The 13,344-nt window shown below is 32.2% G+C and overlaps 1 protein-coding gene across 1 annotated transcript; it reads right to left on the reverse strand.

The window, feature by feature from the left end:
- Positions 1–10,578: 10,578 nt before the first annotated feature.
- Positions 10,579–12,571, reverse strand: LOC149491094 (uncharacterized). Its single transcript, XM_089698932.1, has one exon. The coding sequence runs from the start codon at positions 12,250–12,252 to the stop codon at positions 11,506–11,508; it is 747 nt and encodes a 248-aa protein (XP_089555058.1). The 5' UTR covers positions 12,253–12,571; the 3' UTR covers positions 10,579–11,505.
- Positions 12,572–13,344: the final 773 nt, after the last annotated feature.

Below are 13,344 nucleotides of genomic sequence, written 5' to 3' on the forward strand. Positions count from 1 at the left end.
AATCAAGAAGATTCATCTCTCTAAATTGGACCGCCTCCTTGGTACAGTGGTTGTCGCGTGAGCGTAGAACCGAGGGGGTTTGATTCCCGGTAGAGACGAAGAAAAAAAATTGTCTCGGTCTGGTAGGACACAGAAGGCTGATCACCTACTTGTCCCTAAAGAAAATCAATCAGTGAAATAGATGTATGCATAATGCATCTGCCCATTACCAAACTACAGGGACACGGGACTTCACTTTTTATTATAAATTGGGCGAATTACGTTTGTATCACGTAAGTGGATATTCTTACATTTCCACTGATCTGACAAATGATATTTTACACAGCTGAAATTGAATAAAAATATCTCAATAACTTTCGAGAATATTTCACAAGTTTTTCCCTTCACTCTTCATTATTTTATTAAACACCATTATGAGTTATTTAAAAATTGTATCGAAATGAATTCAGAATTAATTATAATAATTTAGAACCAGAAAGTAACAGTTTATTAGTCTGAGTCAAAGTCAACCAACATTTAGGTCGATAAAAAAATTGAAACGTTATGTTACCTGAGGAGAGAAAAAGTCAGTGCCGTTAAAATAAAAGACATCCGTATTTGTTTATCATTACAAGTAAGGAAGTATTTCCATCACGAGCTTCGATAGAACCAAGCTATAAACGAAAACTTCTAAAAGCTGTTGGATTATTTATATGCAGATCATTATAATATAAATTAGTGATAATAATTTATCACAAGGGTTGGGTGTCTTTTCAAATTAGTGTTTTTCCTATAAATAGATAGAATGCTTCATTATTCGTATGGAACAAGTAATCAAATATAACACTTAAAAACACAATCTATGATAAAAGGGAATGTTGATTCAGTAGATAGATATGGCAACCTTATAAATATTTTCATAAATAAATTTTCATGAAAGAATAACAGGATCTCGAATCTGAAATCGCAAGCTAAGATAATCATATTACAAATTATGCTTTTTATTGGTTGCAAAAAATACATATATATTACTGACGATTATACTAATTATACGACGTTCTTTTTGGGCTCAACATTGTTAAATAGTATTGTATTTGATACGTAGCTAACGTTAATACGTATAACATTCATCGGATTCCTGATGGACTGAATTTGTTACGGACTCAACCTGCACATAAGCATATTTGCTGTTTCGCTCCGAGATGCAACGCAGGCAAGCACTCACAAAGTGTTTTTCCACAACGTCACATGGGTCTTTGATCTTGATTTGCGTTCAAATAAATATATACGGAGCGTCACAGTCGCGATTTTCGTGGACGTGGTATTACAAAAACCGTCTATTTTTATTCAGCCGAGAATAAATGATATGTCCCGTGTCTCTGACGTGCTACCTGGAACAGCGGATGGGTATTTCGGAGATTTATATGATCCTATAAGCGAGTCTTTGTAGCCTGCAAGGATTTGTTTTTAAGGGATCAAAGATTATCCTTCAGTTTAATATGAGAGGAAATAGCGTTCGGCTGCAGTGAGATATGACTTCTTAAGTTCTCGAAAGTAAGTATATGTAGTTTTGGTCCTGTGATATTAAGCTGAAAATTTAAATATCTTGTGGAAAATATGCAATAGAATATCCGTCAGAGTTGTTGGTATATTTTGATTTGATACGTGCATTATATTTTTTATTAATCATTAATGTAGTGCTATAGGATATTATGTCATAATAATTCACAGGTTCTTTGAAAATATTCACAGCAGTATACAAAATATAGACTAAAATCAAAATGTTACATATTATACAAATAATATTCTCATTAAAACTCAATGTTTTTATTACAAATCGCTATAGAGAACAGGGAAGAATGAAACCACCAATTAAATATAAAATGAAGGAGAAAAAATCAAAATTTATTCTAACTTCAAATTAATATAAATGTATTGTGGTCTGTGGTTATGTTTATGTTAACGCTGAAAGTGGTATAAAAGGTTCTTATACTGTAAGAATTATAAATAAACATAATACTTAGAAGGTATTGTTTTCATGTAATTTTGCATAAGTAATATAAATTGTTTCATATTATAAAAATCAAATTAAATAATATAGGTGATTTTTAGTGCTTATTTTGTGATCTGGAAAAGCCATATTTTCACAATAAAATACTAAAAAGAGGAATACATTTATTATTTTATTAAAATAAACAATTAAGAAATGAATCACCTATCTGGGAATAATTCCATGGTCTGCCTAATTCACAATTTACACATAATATACTTCCATAAATGAAAATTTTGCACCAAGTTACTCGGAAGTATTAACCGACATCCCTGGAGTGCTTTTTAACGACCTTCCGTATAGGCAAAGCTAGATGTTAAAATATGTTCAAGAAAAATAGACTCTATTACCTATATGTAAAGTGCAAATTGCAGAATTAACGGATGCCATAGAGTGGCATATTATTTGTGGAGATGTATTTGAAAAAATATACTCTATTACCTGCATGTAAAGTGCAAAATGTAGAATTAATAAATGCCATAGAGTACCATAATATTTTATAGTTATGTATTTAAATCGATCGATCTTTTTATGATCATTTTATTGTTGCTTCTTATTAAGAATCAATGGGATTCTCTACTGATACTCAATTATTTAATAGTCTTTTTATTCAATGTATGGATGTAATTATAATTTATGAGAGTTTTAATTTTACGAGTTAATTTAATAAATAAAAATCTATATACTTACCATTCATTTATGGACAGCCTGTATGAAATAAACATCTTTGATATTATTGTATGTACAATGTTGTTTTTAGCATTCTTGGTTAATTTCAAATGTTATGAAACTGGATGATATTTAAAATAATATTGTTTTTTATTTCTTTTAATTATTATCTATCGTCATAAGGATTATTTTAATAAATAGTCGCTCGTGTAATATGAAATATTATTTTCGAAATGAAAAGGAAAACTTATAACTGATTAATTCGTAACAGAAATGATTAAATTTCAACATTAAGAACGTATGAAAAGAAAATTCTTATGATTTATTTATACGTATTCAATTACTTCTTTTGCGAGAAATTAAATATCGATTTCTTTTCATTTACTTTAATTAAATAGCATTTTCCTCGTAATTTATAAGCAATCTATATAGTATGATTCTAAATGTAGTTCCACACTAAATGTTTCTACAATAAAACAATATTCCACCAAGAACAATCGTAACCCACAGCGTTTGAACTTTGAAAAGTGATATTTCATAAAATTTAAAATTCTAAAGGTCTCGTGTGCTACAAAAAAGGGTTAAACCCGTGTTAAATCAGAACTTTAAGCTCTTTTGGTAACAGTTGGTCGTCATTTATAAGCTGTTATTTGGCTCATGACGCGTGGATGTGTAGAATATGACTTTTATGTCCAACCTATGTTACTGACAATTTACATGCGGTTTATTTTAATTATTTAATTCTTTATTTCCTAATATTGTGAACGAAATTCGCAACGTGTTGGTTATTTCTAAATATACATATTACCATAATATGCACATTGAAAAAATGTATGTACAAGTACTCCAAAATTAATAATGCGCATGCAGATCTTCGCTAATTATCGTATTTCCAGAAACACCCGAATCACCCCGAATCATTGAATCGTAAGTGCCTTAAACAATGCACTTGCATCTTGCACCTTGTTCGAAAGAAATAGGAGTCAATTCAGAGTCATACATAATCGAAAACAATTCAGGCGACAGGTGACGGTAGCCTGTCAGTCAAAAAATTCAAAAATCCGTCAGTCGTCTTTATACATATATTGGTGGTGACCGCACGTATTATCTCTGTATGGAATTATATAGAGCTGCTGTTACATACCCTTCTTAGTTTTGTTTCAAAGTTGAATTTTCCGGTAAAATGATTATTTACACAGATAGCAGATAGCAGCGGGGAAAGTGAAAATTAATAAGAGCATAATGAAAGTTCTGATCATTCTACGATATCTGCAGAAACAGAGATAATCCCTGATTGTGTAAATCTTTTGGACTGAGATTTTAATGATTAGATTTCACAATTTAATCCAGTGTTTGAAAATGAAAAGGGGTAAGCCAATGTTTGAAAATCATTTTTTTAAATATAAACTTTGTCTTATTTTAACCTTCCATACATTCATCATTACGCCAGCATCAGTAAGACGCTTTAATAGTTCTAAGTATAGAATTTTCCAAATAAATCAATACAACAAATAGATACATATTCGCAATCGTGTGGCTTATCCTCGCTATTAACTTACATTGAATTATCGAAACAAATTTCGTTACTTATCTCTTTTACCATAAAACTCATAATTCTAATAAACTATGCATGTAGAAAATACATTTAACCACTCTATATACATATCGTCTTCGGAGGCTCGGAGAATATGACAGTTGCCGAACAGTCACGAATTTTTCTATGCGCATTATCAGTTTGGGAGTAGGTACTTATGCAATAAAAATTTAAAATATAAAGAATATTATCATACAAAATAAGAACAATGGTAAACCGTAAAATAGAGCATTTAAACTACATATAAACTATTATGACATATAAACATAAATTACAATTAAGTAAACTACTAGAAAAATTCCTACCGACGAACCTCTCAATCACTTCCAAATATCCCTCATCAATCACAAAAAGGATCATGATGAACAAAACCGAGGCTATCGTTTTACTTATACAGTTAAAGAATAGAACGATTTCGATTCTGCCCTTTTAACGAAATAATAGACATGCTTTATATTTATTCTAGTCACGATGTTATCGAGTTTAATTATTTTATACGAAGATATCGATGATTTTATTAGATTTTGCACTTATTATCTTCATTATACTGAACTTTAAAGCATGATAAGTTGATTAATGTTTCGAATTAAAACTATATATTTGGAAGTTCCAGAAGATTCTACAGATAAACTAAAACATGGAACTGATAACAAATATAGGAATTCATTCTTTGCAATTATGCCAATTCAGCCCATACCTACACTACGGTTGAAGCAATGCAAGTTAAAACTGAGCAGAGAGAGAGTTCCAAATAACTTGCCTGAAACTTGTTCCAACTAGATTCACTAAATAATTGTTATAATTTGGTTTCCAGGTTTGAGAATTTGATTATTTGCGTCTATCCCCATTTAATAATGTTGCATTCATTTGGAAATTAAATATTTTAACGAATTTAAAACGCGATTTATTCATAATATTATTTTCCCGACTTTTCGCAGACTTTGCAGCAAGCGTGGTCACATATAAATCGCGTTTAACTACTCGCGTTAAATCAAACACTACAAAATACAATGTTGGATTCAGTTTGGTATGATATCATGAATTGTATGATGGCTGAGTTAGTAAACTTTTTATTTTAGTTTTATATGAAACTAGCGGTTCGCCCCGGCTTCGCCCGTGGTACATATTTACGTTTTCTCTACATAAAAACCATCCTCGTACTTCAAGGAATATAATAAAAAAAGAATTATCGAAATCGGTTCAGCCGTTCTCGAGTTATGCGCTTACCAACACATTTTGCGATTCATTTTTATATATAAAGAAGATATGGGATTGATTGAACTTTGCAACATGCAAATTTACTGGAAGCTTAATTATAAACTTCATACCTTGCGAACTTTATTTCTTGCTAGAGACAATTTTGCGTCGTAGGTGGTACCTCCGTGCTCAAGTTTATTTTATTTTAAAATTCTTAATTATACAACTAACTTTTTTTCTCGTGAATATTTTATGCATGAATTTTAATATGTTTAAGTATTTATTCTACTCTCCGTAGCTCAGGAAAAGCTTTTGGGTGTAATTAATCCGAATTTCTACATATTGTAACGTTATTTTAAAGAGCATTTTGTTATATTTATAAAATATAACCAAAACCTAACATGTTGTAGCAATCATGTTTTTAAATACACTCATGAATTATCCGCAGCCAAAAGCAGATTCCAACTTTCATAGTTCTACATTATCCCAATTCTCCATGGCACAAAAACGATCTATGTAACAGGCATTATTATTGACTCCGAACTTTTCCCGTCCCGGCCAGAAAGTTGGCCAACAAGAGATTTCAGAAATATAGTCCTAAATCCTTTAACAACTAACTTGTAGCCCAGTAACTCTAAATTTCCCCTGGGAGACATTAAAATACCATTAGTGACAAGGAGAGAAAGGTTAGAGGGTATTTTTAAAAACAAAATGGCGGAAAATGCAGTTTGGTTAAGAAGTTTTGCACTTTCGTTGTAGAAGTGCGACAACCTTATTAAAAAAAGACTATACGGGTATTTTTATAATAATGTATACCTACATTATATTATGCTTATTTGTTACACCACGTTAGACTTATGTAAAATATTTTTCATAAAATTAAACATGAATTTGATCTTACTGAAACAAGGCTGAAGGCTAAATATATTAGTCTCTATAATCTAAGAAATATCACACCCCGGACACTCCATACAAAATTATCGTTTTGACAGTCACACTGTAGAGACTGCAAATGTGTGTGTCTTTATGGTTGGCACATTTGTGACTAGCGTAAAAAAAGTTCGCGTTTTTCTGATGAAATACATCCGTAAACAGCACAATATCTAACCATTTTCTACGAAAAACGATAATCACAAATCCAAAATAATAAAATTACTTTAAGTCAATTTGATTAATGTTGTCAATCTTCGTTGCGTATCGTCCTTGCAGAAAAATGTGGCCCATTTTAATCATGATCGTGCGGGGTGAGGTAAATGTTTAAATTTGGCGGGAGGCGGAGAGTGTCCGTTCTGTAGCGTTTAGCTACTATTATGTATTCTGTGGAAATATGCTACAATCACAAAACTCGTTTTGACGCTTCTTAGAAATCGTATTTTCAATTCATAATTATTTTGAACTGTCTTGTGTTGAAACGACAATAATTCTCCCAAAAATAATTTGACAAAGACGCTAACATAATCACGAAACATTGAGACAAAAGGTAAATATAAATCAGTTTTATTGCCGGAATAAAATGCTTTACGGACAGAGAAAGTAATTTATGAGTAACAAAAAATAAGATTAAATCTGAAAATGGAATCAAAATATCTTAATGTTGAAAATTTGAAATATAAACTGTTTCATGAAGAATTATTAAAAAATAACTGAAATATTTTAATGCAATGACAATTTAATCGTTCCTTCACAGTAATTCATTTAAATAGCTCTGGGGTCAATCTAAAAATATGCAGAATTTTACCTTCGATAATAACTATAAAGAAAAGCTATGCTTTAGTTTCTCATGTGTGTTTTTATTACGATTCTCGATAAAATGTGTGTTTTTATTTTACTGTTCCATTAGTACTCAAATATCATAAAACTAAAGGCAATAATTCATTTTAGAAGTATGATTTATAAGAAGTTAGCATCAAAATTACAATTTAATTAATCGGCATGTTTGACTTGTCGTGCTTATATAAAGCTTAAGCCTACATACTCACGCCGAAACGATATAACTCACTTCCTCACTAACCTCTCTGTTGCTCTTGAAGACACTGCACTTGAAGGCGTTTGTTCGGCAGTCTCTCGCTATGTACGAGAAAATCTTCAAGTCGCTGGTGTCGTGCGACACATAGAAGATCCGATATATCGGATGGTTCAATATCTCAACATTCTCCTTCTTCTTCTTCTTTTTGCTTTTGTTTTTGCGTGAAAACAAAAATCTCGGGCTCTGTAACAAATGTGAGTCGTAAATACTTTTTACAGCACCGGCTAATGGCGAGTCGGATGTCGTTCGTTTGAACTTGTAAAAGCATTTCAAAGGGTTTAGACTTTAGAGAGCACTGAGAGTTATGTACTCGTGTTTGTAAAGAAGTATAATTTAGTAGTATTTGATAGCATTGCGTTATACAACATGGCCTGCGCAATGTGAACGGCAAATTTGTTTGGTAATATAATTAATAATGTCGGTCCATGGTGTTATATTTAGATACGTACATGCTTAAAAACAAAACAATAGTAAGAATTAAATTGGTGAAAATGTCCAGACTTTATTTATATTTATGGGTCGACAACATTATAATGAAACAGAGTTTTTACAATTGGTATTTTCGGAAGTAAAATCGGATTTGCTTTTCTGCGTATTCGGGTGTCAAATAATGGCAGGCGCGTGTTGCGGGCCCGAATGAGACGCGCTCTGAATTACTTATGTGCGCCTGGTACATGTTTGGTACGAACATGTCCTTTACGAATATTTTATTATTTAAACGCTGTAAAATTTGTTCCCGAAAACAAAAAACAGATAAAACATCGTTTTACAGGTTTTCTGTAGATTATTTGGCTGATTTATTTTTATAAACAAATAATAATTTTACATGTAATAAAGAGGAATACGAAACTTCAATGTATGCTGCCAGTATTTTGAAAACGAATTTGCCATTTTTATTATTAAAAGATGTTCGGGGTAGTGCTGTTGGATTTTTCGAGGTTCATGATCGTTATTATATAATAAATAAATAAAATAAAAAAGCCTTTTATTCAGATCCACATTACAATTATTATAATATGATTCTAATACAAATAAAACTTAAAATCTAATGTAAACGTTAATCTAGTCTCTTATTTGAATTTTGCTTATTTTTTGTAGATCTGTTTGCCAGTCGACAAAGGCCTCCTCCAACCGTTTCCACTCATGTCTTTCTTGGGCCACTCTGTTCCATGTGACGCCAGCCACTTTTCTTATTTCTTCATCCCACCTTTTTTGCGGTCTACCTCTTTTCCTCTTACCTTCTCTAGGATACCATTGTGTTACAGTTTTGCTCCATTTATCTTTTCCTCTTACCGTGTGTCCTGCCCATCGCCATTTCATCCTTCTAATTTTGCATGTAATGTCTATGACCTTTGTTTTGCTTCTTATGGCTCGATTTCTCAGTCGGTCTGATTTTTTCACATTTAGCATGCTCCTCTCCATTGCGTATTGGCATGATGAGAGTTTGCTAGTCGCGTTTTGTGATAAGGACCAGGTTTGGCTGCCGTACATGAGAACTGGTAGTATACAAGTATTAAATATTTTACTTTTAATATTCACGTGAAGATTTTTATCTTTCATAATCTCTTTCAAACTCCAGTACCTCTTCCAGGCATTAGTTATTCTTCTTTCGACTTCTTTGCTCATCTGATTCTCGTCTGTTATTAGCTGTCCCAGGTAAATATATTCGTCTGTGTAATCAATTTGGTTGGTTCCCAAGTTTATGGTTATTCTCTCTCCATTTGTCATTACTCTTGTTTTTTCTGGGTTCAGTTTTAATCCTACTTTCATGCTTACCGTTGCCAATTCCTTTATCATTTTTGTTATATCTTCCGAAGATTTTGCAAATAGCACAATAAAAAATAACCAATTTAGACGTCTGAATATTGATTCTAGTACCGCCGAGAATATTTTCGGTGACAGGGGATCTCCTTGTCGTACGCCTTTGCCTACTCTGAAAGGTTCACCCGTCTGTTCTAATTGAATTCTCGCAGTACTCTGGCTGTAAACATTTTTAATTAAGCGGATGTATTTATGTTCGATTCCTTGTTCTTTTAATGACTCCCATATATTTTCGTGAAATAAAGAATCGAATGCTTTGCTGTAATCGATAAATGCGATGTAGTAGGTGCATTGGTATTCTTTATACTTCTCTATAACTTGGCGTACAACGTGAATGTGGTCGATCGTTGAATAGTGTTTACGGAAGCCCGCTTGTTCGATGGGTTGGTGTTCATCTAATTTTCTTTCAATCCGATTGAGTATGATCTTGGCAAATACCTTATATATGTTGGACATGAGGCTAATAGGGCGGTAGTTTCCAATTTCATATTTGTCGCCTTTTTTATATAGTAGAACAATATTTGATTCTGTCCATTGCCGTGGGATGGTTTCCGTATTTAATATCTCGTTAAACATGTCGGTGAGGATTGGTGTTATAAAATTTTTACATTCTTTTAGGATTTCGTTGTTTATACCGTCGGGTCCTGGTGCTTTGTCTCTCTTCTGACTATCTATAGCTTTTATTACCTCAGTCTGGAGGATATTAGGTACATTTGAGGTTTCCTTTAGTTCACTTATATCCCGAGCTTCGGTGTATTCATATATTTGTTTGTAGTAAGATGTGGCGATTCCTAATATATTTGTTCTGTGGTGGTTCCATTGTCCTTTTTCGTTTTTAATTTTTGCTATCCAATCTTTGGAATTTGTTAATTCTCTATGAGCTTTTTTAACACCTCCCGTTTTGACTATATGTTTTTCGATAATTTCCATTCTACTATTTTTCCTGTCCGTTCTTATACTTTCTTTGATATCTTTACTTATTTTAGCTAAATGCTTTCTTCTGTCTTTTACTTCTTTTGCGTTTATTAACTGGTTTCTTTGTTCTAGTAATTTCAAGGTATTGGTTGTTAACCATTTCTTCGGTTCAGATCTGATCTTAGCTATGTGATGTAATTGGTCTTTAATAGTGTTCTCTATCCAGTTGTATTTCTGCTGAGTTCCCAAGGTCTCTGTGTTGTCTTTGAAGTCTGTGAATTTATCTCGTAAAATGACTACTAATTGCTCTATTTGATGTTTGCTAAGCTTACCAATTGTTAGTTCTTGTCTCGGTCTAGGTTTCCTTGGTTGTAATGATTTTATTTCAGCTCTGATCAGTTTATGGTTGGTATTGTAATTTAATCTGTTAATTACGTCAAAATTTGTTACGCAGTTCTTTTTATTTGTCATTATAAAATCGATCTCATTCTTTGTTTTCCCATCTGGTGAAATCCACGTCCACATTTTCTTTGTATTTTTTTTGTATATTGAGTTTAAAATAGTTAAGTGATTTTCCAGAGCGAAGTTTATTAGTTTTTCTCCGTTTCGACTTCTATTTTTATTGCTGTAGGTAAATGGTCCTAGTACTGTATCTTCTTCTGGGCGCTTAGCTCCAATTTGGGCATTAAAGTCTCCCATGACAATTAGGTTTTTGTTGGCATGTTCTTGGATTGTGTTATTTAAGTCAAGGTAAAATTTCTCAATTGTATCCAGGTCGGATTGTTCTGTTGGTGAATATATTTGTAGAATAGACCATGAATCTTTATATCCAGGTAACTTTATATTCATCATTGCTATGCGCTCCGAGATTCCAATAAATTCTTCTATGGATTTTTCAAGGTATTTTTTTACTATGAAGCCCACTCCATGGTGGCCTGGCGTCGTTCCGATATGGTACAGTAAGAAGTCTGGTTGAGAAATAATTCTTTCTCCCATTCGTCTAACTTCACTGACACCGACAATGTCCCATTTAATTTGTTTTAATGCATTTGTTAGTTCGATTAGATTCTCTTCATTTTTCAGTGTGAGAACGTTAAGGGCGGCGACGTAATATTTTGTCTCTGTGTTTTTCTGTATTGTTGGAGGGTTGCGGTCTTTATCCCCCACGAGGACCAGTCGGCTTGGGGGAAAATTTATTTTTTCTGTTTGTTTGTTGTCATAGTTAGTTTGAGTTTTCCGTTTTCCGATGAATTGCTATTGTTGATTGGGTGTAGGTTTATTGGTGCAAGAACTCGATCTGGGTCTCATTGCATCAAAGGCATTTTTCCTGTTAACTTTGGCAGAAAACAGAACTTGATGTTTTTTAGGTTGAGTTTTGGAAGGTGATGGTGAGGTCGTTGGTTCTCTTTTTCTTTTATCTGTGTTAGACTCTTTGACTACTAGTTTGTCGTAGATCAAGAAAGCTGTATTCCCCTTTTCTCGTTCTTCCTTTAACTTCGGTAGCAATGCCTTTCTTTTCTCCAAAACTTCCTTCGAGTAATCTTCTGATACATAAATGTTCTTAAATTTCTTTTTATTCTTCATAATTTCATCTTTTCTCCATGAATTTAAAAAAGAACACAGCACCGGCCTTGGTTTATTCTGAACTATATTTTTTCCTAAGCGAAATAATTTGTTTACTTCGGATTGCTCTAAACTTATGTTTAGGTCTTCTTTGAAGGCCGTCTTTATATTTTTAAATAACTCAGATGTCGAGTTTTCTCCCTCTTTTAGTCCGAAAATAATTATGTTGTTACTTTTATTTTCTCTCTTCAAGTTTTCCATTTCTTTTTCTAAATTACTCACTTTTTGTTTTAATTGTTCATTTTCTTCGATAATGGGAGTAAGTTTTTCATCCATCCTATCCAATAAGTTTTTAGTAAGTGATTCAGTTAGTTCAGCTGTTTGTCTCTGCATTTCCGCCTTCATATTGTCAAAAAGTAATTGGAATTGTTCCTCCATATTTTATGCAAAGTATGTGGAATGAAACGTAATAATGACAATATTTTTTTGTGTAATAGCAACACTGGAGTTGTTACCAACATAAGACGACAACAACGTCAGTTACGTTTGACGTTATGTTTTCAATTTGTCAGATTATGAATTTGAATGATCTAACCTCAGATGTTGTGAATTTTCTTCTGCACTTTACTGGATAAATCCTGATAATATCCCGAAGCTTTATTTCTTCTGCGTCCACCAAAGTACTAATTATGTTGTTTATAATAGTGTTGACGGCGTAACAAACTTATAAGTATTTTTTTTTAAAACGATTTGTTTCGAATGGAATCACAGTGATGATCGTTATTAGATTATTTAAATAAGCATTATACATTTTTTTTGTTACTTTTATATTGTAGCTTAAAAACGTCATAGTCGTTTTCGCCCGAGATTTTATTCATGTGAATTCCATGATGGATATGATGAAAATAAAATATCCCGTATTCTCGACTTAAAACTATAGTTATTCCCATTCATATATTTTGAAAAATTAAAATATTATATAATTATTATTGTAATAATACTGAAACATTTTTTTAATGTAAGTAACTAATTTATTTTATTAAAAATTTAATACAATTATATTGTTCAGATATAACTTTAGTAGGTAGGTACTTTATGTAACAAAATAATTTTTACAATATTATAAAAAATTTACATAAAAAGAATTTATTTTAAAATAAAAATTTATATAGCCTACGTCACTAACACCACTACTATAATAATACAGATGATTGCAATGTCACCTGATACGATGACCGATCAAAATCGGTCCAGCGGTTTATACTGCAGGACGTGCCAAAGAAATATTATACATACATACACTCGAAAACCATAACCCTCTTTTTTCCGTAGTCGGGGAAAAATTTGGGAAAATTTTCAAAATCTGGTAATATAACACGCACACAGAAGCACCGTATACGTACAGTGCAGCGGCGAAATGACAGCACACATAGCTTTATGGAAATGACGATAAATCATTCGGTTTAGTTCGGCAACGCTCCATCTGTCTTTTATTTTGTAATCTAAGTCTAATTCTATTGCCCGTATTTG

Source organism: Colias philodice, chromosome 1, assembly GCF_061535455.1.
Source record: "Colias philodice isolate Cphi_HAF_F1 chromosome 1, ilColPhil1 Martin Lab GWU primary, whole genome shotgun sequence".
Taxonomy (NCBI): Eukaryota; Metazoa; Arthropoda; class Insecta; order Lepidoptera; family Pieridae; genus Colias; species Colias philodice.